The 21,038-nt window shown below is 39.4% G+C and overlaps 2 protein-coding genes and 1 long non-coding RNA gene across 5 annotated transcripts in view; 1 reads left to right on the top strand and 2 right to left on the bottom strand.

The window, feature by feature from the left end:
- Positions 1-428: 428 nt before the first annotated feature.
- On the bottom strand, positions 429-3,191 carry LOC117511620. The gene is made up of 3 exons (XR_004561001.1): positions 2,953-3,191; positions 2,356-2,465; positions 429-484 (listed from the first exon to the last, which is right to left on the bottom strand). It is a non-coding gene; the product is annotated as an uncharacterized LOC117511620 (long non-coding RNA).
- Positions 3,192-7,134: 3,943 nt separating this feature from the next.
- Positions 7,135-12,769, bottom strand: taf13 (TATA-box binding protein associated factor 13). Of its 2 annotated transcripts, none has more exons than XM_034172143.1 (2): positions 12,648-12,769; positions 7,135-7,783 (listed from the first exon to the last, which is right to left on the bottom strand). In XM_034172143.1, exon 2 carries the CDS (start codon positions 7,780-7,782, stop codon positions 7,411-7,413), a length of 372 nt encoding a protein of 123 aa, XP_034028034.1. In that variant the 5' UTR covers position 7,783; positions 12,648-12,769; the 3' UTR covers positions 7,135-7,410. The 2 variants fall into 2 exon arrangements, with proteins under 2 accessions (XP_034028034.1, XP_034028035.1); XM_034172144.1 differs by lacking the exon at positions 12,648-12,769 and adding an exon at positions 7,829-7,834.
- Positions 12,770-18,120: 5,351 nt separating this feature from the next.
- Positions 18,121-21,038, top strand: part of slc35c2 (solute carrier family 35 member C2) — a 45,939-nt gene continuing 43,021 nt past the window's right edge. For both annotated transcript variants that reach the window (XM_034172140.1, XM_034172139.1), the window contains exons 1-2: positions 18,121-18,242; positions 19,146-19,335. In XM_034172140.1, coding sequence (XP_034028031.1) covers positions 19,225-19,335 — 111 coding nt within the window. In that variant the 5' untranslated portion in view covers positions 18,121-18,242; positions 19,146-19,224. The remainder of the gene's footprint in view (positions 18,243-19,145; positions 19,336-21,038) is intronic.

Below are 21,038 nucleotides of genomic sequence, written 5' to 3'. Positions count from 1 at the left end.
AAGAAAAAAGAAAAAAAAAACATCTGAGCAAAAGTCTCCGCCCCCTTGCCACACGGAACGCATCGGGGGGTGTGGGAGGCGTTGACGCGACGCGTTGCCCTATGCGTATAAAGCATGCAATGTGAAAGGCTTTAGTTACCGTATTTCCATAAATACAGCATGTTTCATAATATACTGTGTAAAAAATGAAACAGCAAAACTTTATTAAGGTGATGAGGATCTAACAAACAGAAAACACATTAACTCACTTCTTTGAGTGACTTTACTGGAAGGCCCATTACTTCCAGGCACTGCTTGGAATTGGTTCAAGCCCACACTTCTGGTTTAGCTGGCCATTCTTCGGATGATCATCTTAGCAGCGTCCACATTGTTCTCTCTCCTGGTATGTCTGGGAACCGACACTTTCAGGGACAGTCCAAGGATGCAGTGCACCAACTCTGTCATTTAGCTGTTTGATACTGTGAATGATGTCATTCTGCTTCTCCTGGAACACAAAATGTATATAGATCCATATGTTACAACCTTAATACAGAAGTTCTCACTTTACATTAAATCCTATGCTTCACAAAGGATTAAACCAATGCTGTTGACCTTTCATCTTCAGCACGGACAAATCTGTGAATGAACTGAGTGATGAAAGTAAGTAGGTAAGTAAGTCCCTTCGGCTGCTCCCTTGTTTGCACTCGGGGTCGCCACAGCAAATCTGAGGTGGATCTGCATGTTGAATTGGCACAGGTTTTACGCCGGATGCCCTTCCTGATGCAACTCCACATTACATGGAGAAATGTGGCAGGGGTGGGATTTGAGCCCGGAACCTTCTGCACTGAAACCAAGCGCATTAACCACTTGGCCACCACTCAGTGATGAAAGTGAGCCATGGAGGAAAAAACAACCAAAAAAAAAAAAAAACAAACTTGAAAGATCTTGGCAAGGCCCTGATGGTTGGTCAGGTGGTTGTCCCCCAGAAAAATGTGAAATCTCAAATGCATTCTGGTTAGTGCTGTAGGTATCAATTATTTTAGCAGTCAAGTATTCTATCGATTATTCTGGCGATTAATCGAGTAATCGGATAAAAAGTACTTTTGCGTTTTAAACAACATCAATGGGCTGTCTATAAGCAATGGCACAATGTCACTGTCATTTTGCTGAAATGGCGATGGGATGTAGCCTTCTATTTTGTTTTGTCCAATTTGTAAAAATTAACCAAGTTTTTTTTTTTTAAATAAAGGTTGATGGACTGGGTCCCTGCGTGATTTTTTTATCCCTCTTTCTCTTCAGCAGATGCATTTCAGCTGGAGGTTGAACATGCAGCATCGCAGTCAGTTTTTTATTATTTAAGTTACCGTGTTCGTGAAGTGTTGTGTGTTGCCCAAAAACGCATCATTAAAAAGTGATACACTCAGTGTGAGTCTGAGGTAAACACAGAAGAAAGAGTGGACTTCTGCTGTTTGTCAATGTAGCCGGGGACAGAGCTGTGACTCGCCCGGTCTGAGAGCTCCTCACGCTGGGCAGAGAGAGACAGCAGCTGGCCACCGGGTCAATAGTCCCTCCCCACGTAGAGCAGAAAAATAGACAAACACACTGCTTCGCTTTAAATGCACAGTAAGTCTATTTCAGATGATCAGTATGGACCATCTTTCTCTTAAAAGGCTTTATTTTACTCTATGTGTCACGTTGGAAAGCGGTAGCTATCGTTGCTAATTTGATTAGCTGTTATGCTCGCCTTTTGTTTTTTTTTCTGCGGATGTTGCAGCGCCACACACAGGCCTGACATATGTGCTACAACATTAAACGAAGCTTCGAGGCACAGAATTTGCCTCAAACATTTTTTGTAATCGAATTATTCAAGTTACTCGACTCATCGTTTCAGCCCTAATTCTGGTGCTTTCTCAGGTCTATTTACCCACCAAAAGAATCTCAAAATTTTTTTTTTTTTTTTTGGACAGATCACTTTTCCCACACCAGATAAGGTGGTAAACCTCAGTAGTATAGCATACAAGTCCTCCTGTTTCAAGTGTATGGTACCATAGACAGTATGCACACACTATGCAAATGAAACTTTATGCAAGGGACATAGAAACTGAGTTTTTATAAAAGGAATTCTGTAACTTTATATCAGCAATAAATAAACATGTCAATTAAGTAACAAGACCTGTAAATTATTTCTTTAAATAAGGAAAGTTAGTATATACAACTTCATTACTGGCAGATTTTACTGTATTTTCAAATTATATCCCAAATAGAACAGAATATTTCTTGCCAGAAATTTTGAATATTTTTCTTGCTGAATGTGAATTTTTAGAATCTTCTGGCACAAGACACTGAACAATCTTATTTAACCATTATAGTACAAACCTCGGGATAAAGATCGGGCTGATGTGAATCAACTGCAGACACACACTCAACCGACTGGTCAGATGGAGGATTCAGTGATTTAACAACTCTTAAGGCAGCAGGCGTGGTTACTGTGGAGGGGAACAAACAATGATCGAAAATATTATCAAACTTATCTTTACAAAGTCTCTTTCTGGGCACTGACATTACTTAAACTTAAAGACAGAGTATATATATTAGTCATGGTCATAAAAAGTTATGTATATTTTAAATTTAGCATTTATTTAAGCAAATTAGTCCCTTTGAGATCGAGACCTCTTTTATAAGTGACCTGGACAATTATAAAGTTTCCAATTCACCCAACCTGCATGTCCTTGGAAGTGAGATGCCCACACACCTTATTGACACCTTTAGGCTTCTGGCTTAATATCAGAATATATTAAAACATGGACAAAATATGAATTAGGCCTGTGCCTCTCTGTGGCTAACGTTAGCACCGTGCTAGTCAAAAATGTGCTGGTTTGGTTCTCATTAGTCCATGTCTGGCATAATCAAGCTTCAAGCAAGTTCTATCTTTTCTGTCTAAAATGGGTTTGTGCTCACATCAGGTTCCATTACCTCGTGATGACTGTAGGAAGGCCTCGCCATTTGAAGCTAGCTGCTAACTCGTGGTTGTGTTGGTTTTCTGTGATCCAGTCGATGATCATCCAGCGTTAGTCTCCTCTTCTGCTCTCAGTGGTCTCTTAATCGTAGTATAGAGACTGAACAGGCACATTAACGTCTTGAACATACACTTTTATTTGCCAAAAGAGAGCGGAGAGCATGCAGCACTGTTAGTTAGCCAAGTCTTCTTCTTCTTCTTCGTTAAACAGCGGGTTTTAACCCAACTCGGTGCACCACTGCCACCAACTGTTTGGTGGAGAGCACTACAAGCTTTTTTTTTTTTTTTTACCAGAATGAGAATGTTGCATTTTACATTCAGAAATGATTGTATCCAGGTGTTATAATGTGTACAATGTACATGTTTTACCCTGGATAATTATAATATCATGCCTCACTGAAAACATGAATTGAGCAGCTGAAATTAAAGGAATCAGAAAGGAAGAAATATGTTATGGTAATAATTCCCACCAAACACTGTTAGACTGTGACATGTGTGACTATTCATCTCATGTTCAGCATGTTTGTTTAAAAACATGTCTGATAATGTTTGAACTGCAAGTTGTGAAGTGACCAGTAAAAAATATTATTTGTCTATGAGCTGTTTTATTTAAATGTCAATGTTTCCTGCTCATGCATGTTGAAAACATTATGTTGTAAATCAATTTTAATACCTTTAATGTATTTTTCCTTATTTCCAAAAATGCTAAAGATATTATGCTTTTAGAAAATATGGCAAAATGTATGTAACTCAGGTCTGTCGGACTTCTGGATAATAAGCTGCCATTGCAATCTGTTTCCATAAAAAAACATATTTCAGTAGCTGACAATCACAGTCTGTAGTGATGTAAATTTTTTATTGCAAAAATAATATTCCAATTAACAGAGTGCATGTTTATGCAAGTTGCCCCAAGACATGTTTCTGAGTTAGCTCTGTCAGTTTATCACAGTAATCTTGAAATTATACGAGGGTAGGCTGAAAAGTTCTAAGGCTCACTATAATGCAGTTAATGCATTACTCCTTCATGGGGAGCCTTAGAACTTTTCAGCCTACTCTCGTATATTCAGTAGGTCTGAATAAATCATAAATCGACATATTATTGGTTACCATGAGTGTTGAAATCATTTCCTATTGTTCATTCTACCTATGTTTGCACACATAATTTAAATGGAGTCCAACATTAACTTTCTGTAGGCAGTAAATGATATTTAATGTTTTCCTATAAGATGAAATTTTACAAAATAATTGTAATAATTAAATAATAATTTAATTTATACTTTTATTTAGAGGCAAGCTTTACACATACAACATGAACATTATGTGAATGTTCGCAAACACACTGAACATTAAGCATACATTCTATAAACATTTGATTGATTTTTGCAAATGTTTGCTTACATGTTTGTCTAATGTTTGCTTTCATGCAAACATTAGACAAACATCACAAACATTATATGAACATTTGCAAACTTGCTGAACAGTAAATGAACATTCTATGAACGTTCACTTGATGTTCGCAAATTTTCGCTTCCATGCAAACATTAGACAAACATCACGAACATTACATGAACGTTTGCAAACTTGCTGAACAGTAAACAAACATTATATGAACATTTGTTTGATGTTTGCAAATGTTCGCATAAGGGTGGGTTGTTTTTGTAGAAAAAAAGCAGATCACAGATCATGGCTTTAAGAAACACTATAAGAAATCAGGAAAGAAAATTGTGGGAGTCAATAATGGACCATTCATGGACCATTTTCTTCAACTTCCACCAAAGATTTTCAATTGGATTAAGATCCGGAGTATTTGCAGGCCATGACATTGACCCTATGTGTCTTTTTGCAAGGAACGTTTTCACAGTTTTTGCTCTATGGCAAGATGCATTATCATCTTGAAAAATGATTTCATCATCCCCAAACATCCTTTCAATTGATGGGATAAGAAAAGTTTCCAAACTATCAATGTAAACTTGTGCATTTATTGATGATGTAATGACAGCCATCTCCCCAATGCCTTTACCTGACATGCAGCCCCATATCATCAATGACTGTGGAAATTTACATGTTCTCTTCAGGCAGTCATCTTTATAAATCTCATTGGAACAGCACCAAGCAAAAGTTCCAGCATCATCACCTTGCCCAATGCAGATTCGAGATTCATCACTGAATATGACTTTCATCCAGTCATCCACCGTCCACGATTGCTTTTCCTTAGCCCATTGTAACCTTGTTTTTTTTCTGTTTAGGTGTTAATGATGGCTTTAGTTTAGCTTTTCTGTATGTAAATCCCATTTCCTTTAGGCGGATTCTTACAGTTCGATCACAGACGTTGACTCCAGTTTCCTCCCATTCGTTCCTCATTTGTTTTGTTGTGCATTTTCAATTATTGAGACATATTGCTTTAAGTTTTCTGTCTTGACGCTTTGATGTCTTCCTTGGTCTACCAGTATGTTTGCCTTTAACAACCTTCCCATGTCATTTGTATTTGGTCCAGAGTTTAGACACAGCTGACTGTGAACAACCAACATCTTTTGCAACATTGCGTGATGATTTACCCTTTTAAGTTTGATAATCATCTCCTTTGTTTCAATTGACATCTCTCGTGTTGGAGCCATGATTCTTATCAGTCCACTTGGTGCAACAGCTCTCCAAGGTGTGATCACTCCTTTTTAGATGCAGACTAATGAGCAGATCTGATTTGATGCAGGTGTTAGTTTTGGGGATGAAAATTTACAGGGTGATTCCATAATTTATTCCTCAGAATTGAGTGATTCCATATTTTTTTCCCCTCTGCTTGGTCTAAAAAAGTAACCGTTACTGACTGCCACAATTTTTTTTCTTGATTTCGTATAGTGTTTCTTAAAGCCAGAAAGTTGCCATTTGAAATGATTTTAGTTTTGTGTCATGTCTGTGATCTGCTTTTTTTCTACAAAATTAAACAACTGAATGAACATCCTCCGAGGCCGGTGATTCCATAATTATTGCCAGGGGTTGTATAAATAAAATTGATTTGATCCAGATGTGGAAGTACTGCTTGAATTTCCATTCTTTTTCTTAATTTCAGAAAAATGTAATCCTAACCCCAACCCTTATTACACACTGGTACACAGAACCCTTCATAATTTTTTCTCACACTGCAAAAAAAGGGTGTCTAAATACAAGATAAACACTAAATCTGAGGGAAATTATCTTGCTGCATGGACAGATAATTTCATTTGACAAGTCACATGACAATTAAGATTGTTAAATATAGAAATAAACAGGTCAAACACTTAAAATAATAAGACATTAACCGTTAAATTATCTACCACTTTTTTTTGGGGGGGGGGGGGGGGGGGGGGGGGGGTCTTGGTAAGAACCATATAATTTGCACCAAGATAAAAAACAAAAACAAAAAAAACTTTAAACATGCTTGATACTTTACGGGTTAATGTCTTATTTTAAGTGTCTGACCTGCTTATTTCTAGATTTAACAATCTTAATTCACCCCTTTTTGCAGTGTACACGTTGCATGTAAACTCAACTTTGGACTTTCTCCATTCATTGTTAAATTTATCAGAGAATATTTTTAAATATGAAAATCCATTACGTGATTGGTTATCTCATCCAAAATATCGCTTGTAGCACAACAAACTATCATGAATGAGCTCTATGAAAATTCAGTAAGGTATATCTTATATATTATATTCCAATTGTAAGGTGGAACTATGCCAGTATACAAAGGTATATCTAAAAAGGAAGAGTAAAATAGGAGAGTAGAGTAGAGCCACTTAGGTGCCTGGTCTTGAGAACCACGGATGGTTCTATAACTGAGTCCTACACTTAAAGTCGGACTGTGACTCTTGCTAACTTTTAAGTAGTTTTTTTTTAGGCCATTTTTACACTTACAATTCTTAGCAGTGTCTTACGCATAATTCTGAGAAGCTTTATAAATTCAGGCCCAGATTCTCATTCAGCTCTGGACCTGAACTCACGATTTTTTTTTTATTGATTACATGACTTATTCGTCATAAAATCTTATATCTGTCTCTGCTGGATGCGACCCGTTTCTTGATCAACTCATTTGTGAAGCAGCACTCGTCACCTAAGCCTACAATCCCTTGTTCTTTCTGCGGCGATTCAAATTCAGTCAGAATACTGGTAAAAGAAAACTACTTTGTTTAATCAGCCTTTTGCAGAAGAAAAACATCTTGATATCAATGTCACCTCCATACATAAAAAAAAAAAAAAAAAAAAAAAATGCACTCATTACAGCACATGACACTGGCACGTTTGGATGTTTACCATGAGCCTTTTGTTTGTTAGACAGTTTGCAGTTAGACAGTTTGCTTCCTGTGCCACCAGAGTTACTGTATCCAAATGAAGAAGTCTACTCAGATATAAACACAAAACAACTGCTAAATCAGCGTGAAGGTTCAGGAGCCATAGTTTGCTTCGTCGAAAGCTTTGCGGGCTCTCTTCAGCTCTTCATTCATGGTCAGCAGATCTTTAACTCTAGCAAACTTTCTGGGGTCCTTCCGGATCAGAAAGACGATGTCCTCCACCTGCACGCGACCCTGGCGTCCAATCGACATGGCCTTATGGGTCATCTCCGTGATGAACTCGATAACCAGGTCCTCCAGGATGTCCACAGACTCTGTGTAGGGGTTCTGGTCATCTCCAAAGCCGTACATCATACAGCGCAGCTCTTTGGAGAACAGCCTCTTTCTTCTGCCGTGGCAAACGTCCGGCCCGCTGCAGTCCTCCAGCTCCTCATCAAACCCAGCCTCATCCTCCTCATCTGCCATGCTGCTCACAAAAAGACGGAAAACAAAAACAAAGGTCGTTCTTCACATTTTACAACAATACCATCTGCAGCTCCCAAAACTACAAGACACGCCTACTTACATATCAACAGCAGCACAACACATGCTTACTTACAGGGCTCAATTTAATGCCCTTCGTCCATGGGTGGGGGGAACATAACCAATATAAAAACGATGTGGATTTACATACACGTGGCAACCTGGGCACAAGAAACGAGCGGCATGTGAAGGACATCGGTATGAATTCTATTTCGAGCAAACTCTGCCATCACTGGAAGAGTTCCATGTGGAGCTAATTTAGCTTCATCATGGGAGTTTGGCTGCATTCTTTTTCCTGGCTACTGTTATGTCTGAACAGTGTGAACATTTCAGAGTAAGTGAAAATGTAAGGAGACAATGTGATGGTCTTCATGTAAAACTGTGAAACAGACAAAAATATTTTGTGACTGTTTCACAGCAGTTAAGCTGAAAACCACAAATAAACATGCACACACTGGAGCAAAAGTTTCTTCCTTCTGTTTGTCTGTGGAAGTGCAAGTACAGGGCTGCTGCCCAATGCACGGCCCACAGGACATATGTAGACTGTCTTGTCTTGCCTTGGCAATTGAGAAGAATTAATAAATTACCTTTAATCAATTTAAACAGGAATAATTTCATTATTATGAAACTTCATTTTAGATTTATAATGTAAATTTTCAATCCATATAATTAAAAAGGAAGTGGCATATGTGTGTTTGTGTATCCAGAGCATCAACTGAAATCCAGAAAGAGCTGACTTTCATCCTTTGGCATAGTTATGTATTTTTTCATGAGGATTCAAGCCATAAAAACAGCACGGTGACTGGCCAATATGCACTTCCACAAAAGAGCCTGTATGTCAAAATAAAAGCATGTGAGGTTGCTGCAGACCTGACAGAATTCATCAGTATGTCCATCCTCTAACATCCCAGACACCAGATTAAAATCTGGACATTTTCTGTGTGCATGTGACCCCAAACCCACAATTAACATGTTCACACTCCGGACAAAACAGCAGAATTATGTCTCAACAGTGTCTCACACAGACCCCCCCCAAAAAAAAAAAAAAAAAAAAAAAGGGGGGGGGGGATTTGTTCTAATGTGAACATTGTCACATTAAAGTCACATTGTAAAATTTTAGTTATTTGTAATTTCTTTACATGGAATATTGTACTAGTTAAGCAGCTTCAGAAAAGCTTACTGATGACACAACTGAAAGCAGATTAAACCTAAATCAAGCCAAGAAGTTTTTCTGTGTCAATAAAAAAAAAAAAAAAAAAAAGTAGGATAACTGTAACAGATTTTCCCCAAAAACCACCTTTCCTCCGTATACAGGACAAATGACCACATCTCGAACCTGTGGATCCCCACAGGTCAACGTCCTAGTTAAATACGTATAATGTATTTAGATAAAATTATGTATACTTTTGCCTCATAGCCCTTTGTGTAAATAAGAGATAAAGAAAATAGTTTTCAATAAAATGTCTCACTGGAACAACATCCCTTTCGCGTTTAATGCATTCGTCAAAAAATAAGAAATGATCACTATCAACTATTTTCACTTGTTTCTGCAATTTTATTGCAAAAAAACCCCAACAAAAATAAACCATCACAACTTGCACTGCAACTTTTTAAGAAATGTTTCCACATCATAACAGACATCATTGCAGCATATTATTAAAAATCATAAGTGAAAATAGTAAGAAATAACTGCAGATCAGCAGCTCGGTGCTCGAGGACCACAATGTAAATAAGCATCCGTATAGAGGGTTTTCAATCACGTGACCGATTTGCTGCAGGACGGGTGCCGTCTCCATTCTGGATTACAAGGAGGCTGGCGCGTGATAGAAAAATGGAGAGAATGTCCGGTTATTACGACGCTTTAAATCCTCGAGATAAAGCTATTTATCGTGATAGATGTGTAGCAGTTGGTTCAGTGGATCCGTATCTTATACCAGATAGTGAATTTAGTGTTGATGTAACGAACTCGCCGACAGTGTCACACTGCGATACTGTGAACTAGGAAGCTGCCGACCAGGTCAGCCTCGAAGGCTTCCTGCAGAGCATCACAGCGGAGCTACGAAAGCGGAGGTCGTCTTGAAGTCCTGACTTATTTCTCTCACCAGGCGCTGGAAGGGCAGCCTGCGGATCAGCAGCTCGGTGCTCGAGGACCACAATGTAAATAAGCATCCTTATTGGAAGCGTTCTTGTGTTATCCTCGGCAGTATTTTTATCTATCTTATATAATTTTATTGCCAAATAAAATAAGATAAAATTCTGGTAACAGTGGATTTCTGGTAGCGGCGGATCTCTCTCAGTGCCACGGTGCCGTGAGGCTTCTTCACACCGACGTTGAAGCTTCTGCAATTGTTCGCCAAATGCACGTAGTGTAACAAAGCGGCCACCGCGTCGTAATCCAGAATGGCCGCGGGACACAAAATTATGGCAAGCCAACAGTGCCACAATTACGCCACTTTCAGTCGCGTTTCACCCAAAAAAAAAAAAAAAAAAACAAAAAACGCCATTTTGTCAGTTATTACGGCGCTTTTTATGCCGCAATTAAAGACGACGCCGTTAAATGCGCCGTAATGTGTCAAAAAATACGCCGTTTTTACGCTGCAATGGAGCCTTTAAAAAAACGCAGTAAAAAACGCCGTTCAGATGCACAATACGCGCGTCTGAATTTCACAACGTGCGTATTTTACGGCGTTTGTACAGTATTATAATTATCTCCAGCCCCCTTTTTTCTCAGCCACTGAACTTTAAGTGTTTGTGTCCAATCGCTGATCAAGACAAGCAGACAGAATCAGTCCAGCACAGATCTCTTTGTGGCAAAGTTTGCTCCAACTTACCTCTTGTGTAGTTTAACTTCGGCCAATATTCGGGGGGTTAGGCTGGAAAATAGCTCATAAATTTACTTCTTCATTTACATATCGTTGCGTTTTATTTATTTATTTTTTATTAAATACGTTTCTGTCTTTCTTGAGTTTAGGTGTTTTACATCCCAACTGTTTAACTGTATTTGTAGTGTAGTGGTAAAGCGCCTGTCTTTCACTTACAATCTTGCAGGTTCAAATCCCGTGAGTAACTTTTTTTTATATATATATATATAAAGTAACTAAAATACTCCCATTAAGATTAAGAACATCTTTTCCAAGAATGTCCTGGCCAAGATAAACAGCAGCAAATACAAAGCACAGTTACACGCTTACACAGACACAAACAAAAGGCAAATAAAAAGATAATAAAAATTTAAATTACAAGCATACTATAAAAGCAAGTGTATATTATGGAGCTGGACTCAAGTGCATTCAATTTGGATTTAAAAGCACTTAGTGAAATTAACACTGGATCTTCTGGTGGCCAGAGCAGGCCACCCCTGAGAGTATAACTGACAGTGGGGTGTCAACACTTTGTATGAATAATTTTACAATTTTGGTATCTACAGTTGCAGAAACTCATCAAGTTTTTTTCTCTTTTGTAGGCTCTTCTTCAAAATTTTAAAATGATTCATGTAACGTTTGATATAAATATTTGAAACCAAGGAGTGTTTTTGTGTTCACCCTGTAGTTTTCATACTAAGGGAATTTCATTCTTTTCCGCTGTGAGGTTAAAAAGACATGCAAGAGGCTTCACTACAAATTGGTACTATGATGGAAATTTTGAAATGTTATTAAATCTCTCTCGGTGAGTAAAAAGCTCTCAGGTTCTACCTACTTATGTTTTAAAGGATACTGTTCCTGTCTATGATAGGATGTAGATGTTGAATTGTTTTTACAAACATTTTATATCGTCTGGCTCTTTGTTTGACTCTGTGGGATCTGTTGCTGTGAAATCTTGCAAGGCCTCCTAATGTCTGCTGGTCAACCTTTCAAATTTGTACCTTTCTCGGTTCAGGAAGTTCATAAAGTCCTTAAAGCTCTACATCATAGATCCTTACTTTCTGAAGCTGGCAACTGATTTTGTATTGCATGGCTACAATTCCTCTCCATTACCTATGCGTACAACTGGTAACTCAGCTCGTAATATAAACAGTGAGGAAAATAAGTACACCCTGCGATTTTGAAAGTTCTCCCACTTAGAAATCATGGAGGCGTCTGAAATTTTCATCTTAGGTGCATGTCCACTGTGACAGACATAATCTTAAAAAAAAATAAAATAAAAAAAAAAATCCAGAAATCACAATGTATGATTTTTTTTTTTAATAATTTATTTGCATGTTACTGCTGCAAATAAGTATTTCAACACCTGCCAATCAGCAGGAATTCTGGCCCTCAAAGACCTGTTGTGTGCATCTGAACGGCGTTTTTTAAGGGCTCCATTGCGGCGTAAAAAAATCGGCGTATATTTTGACACGGCGCATTTAACGGCGTCGTCTTTAATTACGGCATAAAAAGCGCCACAATAACTGACAAAACGGCGTTTTTTTTGGTGAAACGCGACTGCAAGTGGCGTAATTGTGGCACTGTTGGCTTGCCATACAAATGACGTGACCGATACGTCCTATGAATGGGTTGCATTCAAATGTACATCACAATTAAACATCAAAATTAATTGACTGAATGGGAGGCGTATTTTTTTTTTTTCTACCTTAACTCGAACCCTGGACACAAACGCCTGCAGACAAGAACGTTCAGACAGAAATTTAAAAACTAAACGCTGTCCGGCTCATATTTTGCACCCTTTCAAAGTGAGAGGCAGCGTTAGCTACACAAAGTACATCTCCTGCCACGCGTTTCATTCGTCTTAGACCGCAGACAGACACTTCTCGCCTTTTTAGTTGTAAAATACATGTCAAAGTTAAACTTCATTCTGGCAATTACAATTACCTTTTACAACAGAAAACACAAACTCAGACTTCAGCGGCCCTGAAGCGGCTGTTTGTTCTTCTTCTGCTGCCTGCTAGTGCTGCTTCTTCTTCTTCTAATAGATTCCGGCAGGCTATACGCTGGCGTAGCATAATGCTGCCCCCCACAGGTAATAGTTAAACACTTTATCATGTTTGACTCTCAAATAGAGGTTGGTGGAATGGAGGAACTTAATCACAGCTTCGTCCACTAAATAAGAGTAACTGCCCTCAGAAAAAATTGACCTAAAAGAAAACTCAGTCAACCCACAGTCTGACAAATCTTTCAACAATTTCCGCCTATCACTAGAATACATAGGACAGCACATTAAAACATGATGAACACTTTCCAACTGACCACACTGACACAACCCATCTGGATGTTTTCCAATCACTTTTAAATATGCTGCCAACCCACAATGCCCCAGTCTCAATCTAATCAATTTGACTTGATCCTTACGACAGGATGAGGAGAGGAGTCTCTGCTAGTGCTGCTTCTTCTTCGTCAGTGTTTATTGGCGGTTTGCGAAGGCGCTAAATGCATTACCGCCTCCTTTTGGACTGGTGAGTTGTAACCTAATCTTATTTTTTCCAACCAGTTTCTTAAAAAAACAAAACAAAAAAAAAAAAACAACAACTAATAATGATGTCAGCTAAGCTCATATCTGAAGTGAATGGCTTTGAACGTACAATGACAGGAGACATGATCGAGTAATTTAAGACAAATGGTAGAAACTGGCTATATTTTTTCACTGAGATCTTACCTGAGTCTAAGGTATGGGAGGGGACATGGCGCCCTTACATGTTTGCAATAGAGTGTTCAAGATTTACAGGAGAGTGTTGCTGCCACACCTGTAAATAAATAAATCAATGAATTAAATGAAAGTGACCTGCAGTAGACTGGCATACTGTCCTGGGTGTACCCTGCTCTCGCCCCACGACTTTGGGATAGGCTTCAGCCCCTCCAGGACTCTTAATTGGAGTAAATAGGAATAGAAGTTGAATGAATGAAATAAGTGGCCAAGTAATTAGCTGCAGTTGTTTTCAGTGTAGAAAGTTCCCAGTTCAAAGCCATTCTTTCCTGTTCTCCATGTAATGTTGAGTTGTGTCAGGAAGAGCTTATGCCAAATCAACATGCAGATCCATCTGGTATCTGCTGTAGTGACACTGAGTGGAAAAACAAGTTCAAATCTGAAGGGACTGACTTCAGTATCACATTATAATGTGAAACTTGGTATGTTTTAATTTGAAATGCTCCATGTTAAGTTGATTCCATGTTATGGTGGATGCAGTGACGTGCAGCACGAGTGCATGCTTCCAGATCTGATCTGACAACACAAGTAGTAGCATTAGACTGTCACTTCGTTTCTCCCCTTTTAATCCCATGTCTAAATGATGCACAGTTGCCTGTACTATTGTCTGAGTTAACATGTATGCTTCAGTGACTTTCACCTTTGACCTTTTGAGACCAAATAAACCAGGCTTCTTGTTGTCAATGTACCTAACACACATGTAAAGTTTGGTGGCAATTGGGCAATTAAAAAAGACGTTATTGTACTCACAAGATTCTTATAAAGTATGCACTAATGACCTTGACTTGAGACTGACTGACTCCCTGCACATAATGGCATTTGGCTCACTTTCTGCACTGTGGGAAAACATAAAAAAATCACCTTACTGCTTCTCCACAGAAAGCTTTAGTGCCCGCTCTGCTTATTTGCCAGAAAACCTCTCACTTGAATTTACTTTCTAAATAGCAGTGTCAATTCCTTTCTGGCTTTTGAAGGAAATGACAGACAACACTCTGTTTGGTTTATTTCTTTTTATTTGCAAAACTCACACATGACTAAATAAGCAAATAAATTCAATCCTTTGCACCCTGTGATCTATATTTGTGCTTAGACTACACACCTACTAAATATTAATACAGAACTGGACACACCCCTAAATGCACTTACGAGGTCTGTCCATAAAGTATAGGTCCTTTTTATTTTTTTCAAAAACTATATGGATTTCATTCATATGTTTTTACGTCAGACATGCTTGAACCCTCGTGCGCATGCGTGAGTTTTTCCACGCCTGTCGGTGACATCATTCGCCTGTGAGCACTCCTTGTGGGAGGAGTCGTCCAGCCCCTCGTCGGAATTCCTTTGTCTGAGAAGTTGCTGAGAGACTGGCGCTTTGTTTGATCAAAATTTTTTCTAAACCTGTGAGACACATCGAAGTGGACACGGTTCGAAAAATTAAGCTGGTTTTCGGTGAAAATTTTAACGGCTGATGAGAGATTTTGAGGTGATACTGTCGCTTTAAGGACTTCCCACAGTGCGAGACGTCGCTCAGCGCTCTCAGGCGCTGTCGTCAGCCTGTTTCAAGCTGAAAACCTCCACATTTCAGGCTCTATTGATCCAGGACGTCGTGAGAGAACAGAGAAGTTTCAGAAGAAGTCGGTTTCAGCATTTTATCCGGATATTCCACTGTTAAAGGAGATTTTTTTAATGAAAGACGTGCGGACGGATTGCAGCGTCGGCTCGCAGCCGCCGCGACGCTCCGGCACAGGAAAAACACCTCCGTTGGAAGCCTTAAGGACAAGTTGGAACATGTCCAGCTGTTAAACAATTTCTCATATACTCACTCCACTGAAAGCCATCAAAAGCCGCCTGGATTTTACAAATGGTTAACAACACGGAGGTGTTTTTCCTGTGCCGCCGCACCGCGCCGGCTGCGTCCCGACGCGCGGACCCGTCCGCACGTCTTTCATTAAAAAATCTCCATTAACAGTGGAATATCCGGATAAAATGCTGAAACCGACTTCTTCTGAAACTTCTCTGTTCTCTCACGACGTCCTGGATCAATAGAGCCTGAAATGTGGAGGTTTTCAGCTTGAAACAGGCTGACGACGGTGCCTGAGAGCGCTGCGTGACGTCTCGCTCCGTGGGAAGTCCTTAAAGCGACAGTATCACCTCAAAATCTCTCATCAGCCGTTACAATTTTCACCGAAAACCAGCTTAATTTTTCGAACCTTGTCCACTTCGATGTGTCTCACAGGTTTAGAAAAAATTTTGATCAAACAAAGCACCAGTGTCTCAGCAACTTCTCAGACAAAGGAATTCCGACGAGGGGCTGGACGACTCCTCCCACAAGGAGTGCTCACAGGCGAATGACCTCACCGACAGGCGTGGAAAAACTCACGCATGTGCACGAGGGTTCAAGCATGTCTGACGTAAAAACATATGAATGAAATCCATATAGTTTTTGAAAAAAATAAAAAGGACCTATACTTTATGGACAGCCCTCATATGTGCCATAGAGCTTTAAGATAGGGCCCTGAGTAGTACTCTGTTACTTCTGTCTTTCCTATTTTCAAACTGTTAGCTTAATTTTCATTTCTGCCAGCTGTCCCCAAGATTAAGACTGTTATCCTTCTGTCTTTTCCAGTATTGTGCTTTATTGTGCCAGTATAGTGCATGATTGACAGATGGGGATATTTCCTAACTGAGATTATTCTCTCTCTCTCTCTCTCTCTCTCTCTCTCTCTCTCTCTCTCTCTCTCTCTCTCTCTCTATATCTCTCGCTCTATCTCTCTCTCTCTCTGTCATGCTGCCAACAATCAACTATAACCTTAGTGGCCACTGCCATAAATATGTTAGTTCTGCTATGGAACAGTTGTCATATACCCTGCAAAATCTGCGCAGTCTGCACAAAAGCACCTGTGAGTCAGTGGCATTTAAATTGTCCACATTAGCAATAATAAAACAGACTGTTTCAAAGACAGGATGTGATGAACTAAGATATTTTTCTTAAAACTTCAGAAGTATCTTTCTCTGAACACACATCTCCAAGTGTAAAGGCAGGAAATCTTAAAAAGAAGGATGCCCACCCCACCAAGGGAGTGGTCAGACGTCTGGGAGTCAGGAGCCTGGAATTTGCTGCAGCAGTGTGACAAGCACTCAAAACTCTGTGTTCAGTACCTGTATTTTTTTATCAGCATAAGTTTTCAATACATTTTCTTGATTGATAAAGAACATGGCAGTCATTTGTGATTTAACAAATGCAACACCACCACGACCCTGCAATGAAAGTGCAATCAAACAAACAGCCTACTTTATTTGTGTCTGCCTGAACAAACCAGACATTCCTATGTCAATTCATATATGAAAGAATAACACTAAATTTTTATGAAATAAGATGCTAACATGACCCATAATAAACACTTATTTTCTTGGCAATTAAGCCAGAGAAACAGCCACTGCCAATCTGTTAAACAAATTGACAATGTTTATTAGTGGGGAGGTGATGGTCTAGTGGTTAAGGTGTTGGGCTTTTGTCCAGAAGATCATAGGTTCAAATGCCAGCCTGACTGGAAAATCACTAAGGGCCCTTGGGCAAGGCCTTTAATCCCCTATTGCTCCCAGTGTGTAGTGAGCACCTTGTATGGCAGCACCCTGACATATGAGGCATAAGTGTAAAGCGCTTTGAGCATCTGATGCAGATGGAAAAGTGCTATATAAATGCAGTCCATTTATTAGCAAGTATAGGTTGCCGCGGATACAATCACTTCAGGCAAAGTGGCCAATCCGAAGGCGAGAATTTGTACTTCCGCTACTGGCCGCCCGATGAAAACAAGCTCGGACTGCATTGATTGTCTATTGAAATCAGCTGGTTTTGTTTTGTCTGTAGCTTGCTAATAACCGGCTGATAGCTGTCGCTACCTGGAACAACGAGATTTATATGAGCGGCGCGCCGCGCCGCGAAGCGCTCTATAGTAGATGAAGGCACAAATCGGAAATGGAACAAAAAATGTCCCCAGTGGGGAAGAAGCCACAAACCGTTGTTGTATAAAGCCGTAAAAAGCCACAAATCAGCGCTCTATAGTAGATGAAGGCACAAATCGGAAATGGAACAAAAAATGTCCCCAGTGGGGAAGAAGCCACAAACCGTTGTTGTATAAAGCCGTAAAAAGCCACAAATCAATGGTAGATGAACATAGACATTATACAGAGTAGACGCGGCATTGGTTGCTAAAAGGTTTTATCCATGCTTATGTTCCACTGAAGCATTTACTCATCCTGAAGAGCTCATGTCCACGACATATACATATTAATTATGATGAATTGAAATGAACCACTGTACATTAAATTGACTTTATTGACGAGTCTGACCCCTTTCAAAAGTGACCAAATTACATGTATTCGTATTGAGCTCGGTTGGTTTCATCGGCCAAAACGGCCACCAGAGGGAGCTCGGTGTAAAGTCCGCGGCAACCCCTACACCCACACACACACAGAGAGAGAGAGAGAGAGAGAGAGAGAGAGAGAGAGAGAGAGAGAGAGAGAGAGAGAGAGAGAGAGAGAGAGAGAGAGAGAGAGAGAGAGAGAGAGAGAGAGAGAACTGGCCTGTAATCAGAGGATCTGGCAACATAGACCGGAAGCAATTCGGTGGTAGGAAAAGGTTATCAATTTAGCGCCCCTAGTGGCTGTTTAATTTTAAGCCCTCCTCGTTTCCGTTGAATTCAGTTCGTACCTCAAAGATTAAAAGTTTGCAGCAGTGTTATACGAAACTTCAGTCAACATGACGAACAGTAAGTTTCTGTCGTATAACTGTTGCCTTTTTTTCACCCCGGTTTGTGTGGCGATACAGTTGTGTAAATTTCACTAGTACAACGTGCCAATTTAGTTAGCCAAGAAATGCTCTTTGTTGTTTAAAAATTTGAGTTTTAAGGTACAAATTTATACGAATTCAAGCCCTAATTTCTTTATTATTTGCTGTCTTTTCCAGCAATATGGTTTCACTAAAACCCTCCGATAGTATCTACAGCTGAAAACGTTTTTAAAAAACTATGAGTGTAGCACTGTTTTGCGAATTATGTGTACGCCGAATTGAAAAATGGTTCATGTTGATTTGATTAAGGTACAGAGTTGTGATGCATGTTGAGTTATAGATACTAAATAAGTACTGCGAAATATAAAGGTCCTATTATGCTATGGAGTTTTGTTTGACGTTGCCATGTGAAAATGACAGGTAAGAGATCCGCACTTCGTCAACAGTGGTGATAAGGGAAGGCTTTTTGTACGAAACAGGCTTATATATATATTAGTTATTTATTTTTCTGCATATAGTACTAAGAGTAAAGGCAGCTAAAAATTTGGAATTGTGCTACTGTAGTTGAATGTGAATATCCTGTTCACTGGTTTGTCAGCAAGTAAACAGCTTTTGTAACAGCATTAACTGAGTCATTGTGGCCAATCTGAGGTTAACTTTAGCAGATGAATGATTGTGTAGCAGATGGCATTTTAAGATCATGTGTTTCATGATCATGATCATGCCACAGTGGGTCTTATATGGACCTGCATGTTGACTGACTGTGGCCAAAAAGGGAGAAGCTGATCTTACTATTAGGAGAAGGTTTAGAGTTTTGGATTAGGTGTATTAGGTGGATTACAATGTTACCATTGTAATATAATTTTATCAACTTGTTCTACAGGTGTCACCCATAGTTGCTGTGAAGGGGTGTGAACTAAACTGGAGCTGTCCTCTTGGATAGCTGGTTCAAACACCTGTATATGGCGTACCGGATCCAGTTCTTTTGCCGAGCACTTGGCACTGTTGGATTAGTTCTCCTTTACTATGTATTCTCCATAGGCATCACCTTCTACAACAAATGGCTGATGAAGGTAAAGCACAAACTGCTGTGAAGAAACTATTGGACATTCTTGGTTTTATTTCAGATGCTCAAAGCAGAAATTCTATTTGTTACCTGGATAATGAGATATTTTCATGAAGGTTAGCTTGTATGTTTTCGGTGCTGAAACATGCTTAACCCATATGTTTTGTTTACATGCAAATGTATGGGGCACGTTGAAGTTGACTCAGTCATTGCAGCTCTGAGCTCGGAAGACTTTATGAAAAAAACTAACTCTCCAAAAATCACATTTTGCTCCTGCTGCAAACTAGATAAATCTCCCAATGAGCTGCAAAGTAAATACTAATGGTAAACATTCTAAAATTACAGAATTATGCTGAAAGGTGCAACACAGTTTTAATGAAAGGCTCCAACTGAACCACACATTTAAATAGAGATAAAAAACTTTAATCTGAATGTGGCAGGAATTTATTATTATGCTGACTTTCATAGAATGTTTAATGTAATGCCTTGTTTGTGTAGACCTTTGTCATGTAAACCGCCCAATCAAAAGCATTGGGTGAAGAGGAGGGTTACTTACACAGGGTTTCCCTTTAACTACCGCAACTGTGGCAGCACACCATATTAAATACTATTTGTCCCGTCACAGTTTCATAATGAGCCATAAATAGTTTACGCTTCTAATTAATAACATAAATGATTTCTTACACTGAGTTTCAGGAAAGCGTCTTTCACTTCGGTGTCGGCGACCAAACGGTCTGCCCTGCCTTCACTGCATGTGCGTCATTTCGGAGTATAGCAGCAACATTTCTGAGCATCAGCTGCAGTGCACCGCTTATCAACTTGATTCTGCTTAATACTGCACTGACAGATCTGAATCTTTTGTACAACAATCATTTTCACATAAATTCAGCATTATTTCATAAGAAAAGATGGGGAAGCGATCAGAGCGCCACAGCAGCATGTCAGACTTGCTGTTGCGCCTACGTCATTTCGGAGCATCGGTAGTGACTCACAGATTATTGCCTTGTTTCTGCTTAAAACTGACTTTAGAATGATTTAAGAGGTTTTACCTTGCCATCTGACAGTTAATAATCACATTATTCATTATTCCCTTTGATCACTTTGGGTGTAGCGACTCAGTCTCAGACGTGCTGCTGTGGGCCTAAATGACGCATGTGCAGTGAAGGCAGGGTGGACCAATTTTTAGGGGGGGGGCGTTGGTCGGCAACACTGGCATTCAGCACCCATCAGCTTCACCCCCTCTGCACTGTACAAGTGCACCCTTATATGAGCATGCACCCAAGAAATAAAGGATTATATTCTTTCATAATGCCAGCACATTTGAGAACATAACTCCATTTAAAGAAACCTTGACAAATGCTAGAGTGGCCACCACTTTAAACATACTGTGCCTCCGGAAGCTATTCACAGCGCTTCCCTTTTTCCATACCTTCTTGTTACAGCCTCATTCCAAAATGGATCAAATTCATTTTTTTCCTCAAACCTCTACACGCAATACCCCATAATGACGATGTGAAAAAGTGTTTTTTTTTTTTAGATTTTTGCAGATTTATTAAAAAAATAATAACTAAGAAAAGATATGTACATAAGTGTTAACAGCATTTGCCATGAAGTTTAAAATTGAGTTCAGGTGCATCCTGTTTCCAGTGATCATCCTTGAGATGTTTCTACAGCTTAATTGGAGTCCACCTGGGGTAAATTCAGTTGACC

Source organism: Thalassophryne amazonica, chromosome 6 (assembly GCF_902500255.1).
Source record: "Thalassophryne amazonica chromosome 6, fThaAma1.1, whole genome shotgun sequence".
Classification (NCBI taxonomy): domain Eukaryota; kingdom Metazoa; phylum Chordata; class Actinopteri; order Batrachoidiformes; family Batrachoididae; genus Thalassophryne; species Thalassophryne amazonica.
This window is presented reverse-complemented; position numbering and strand designations above follow the sequence as displayed.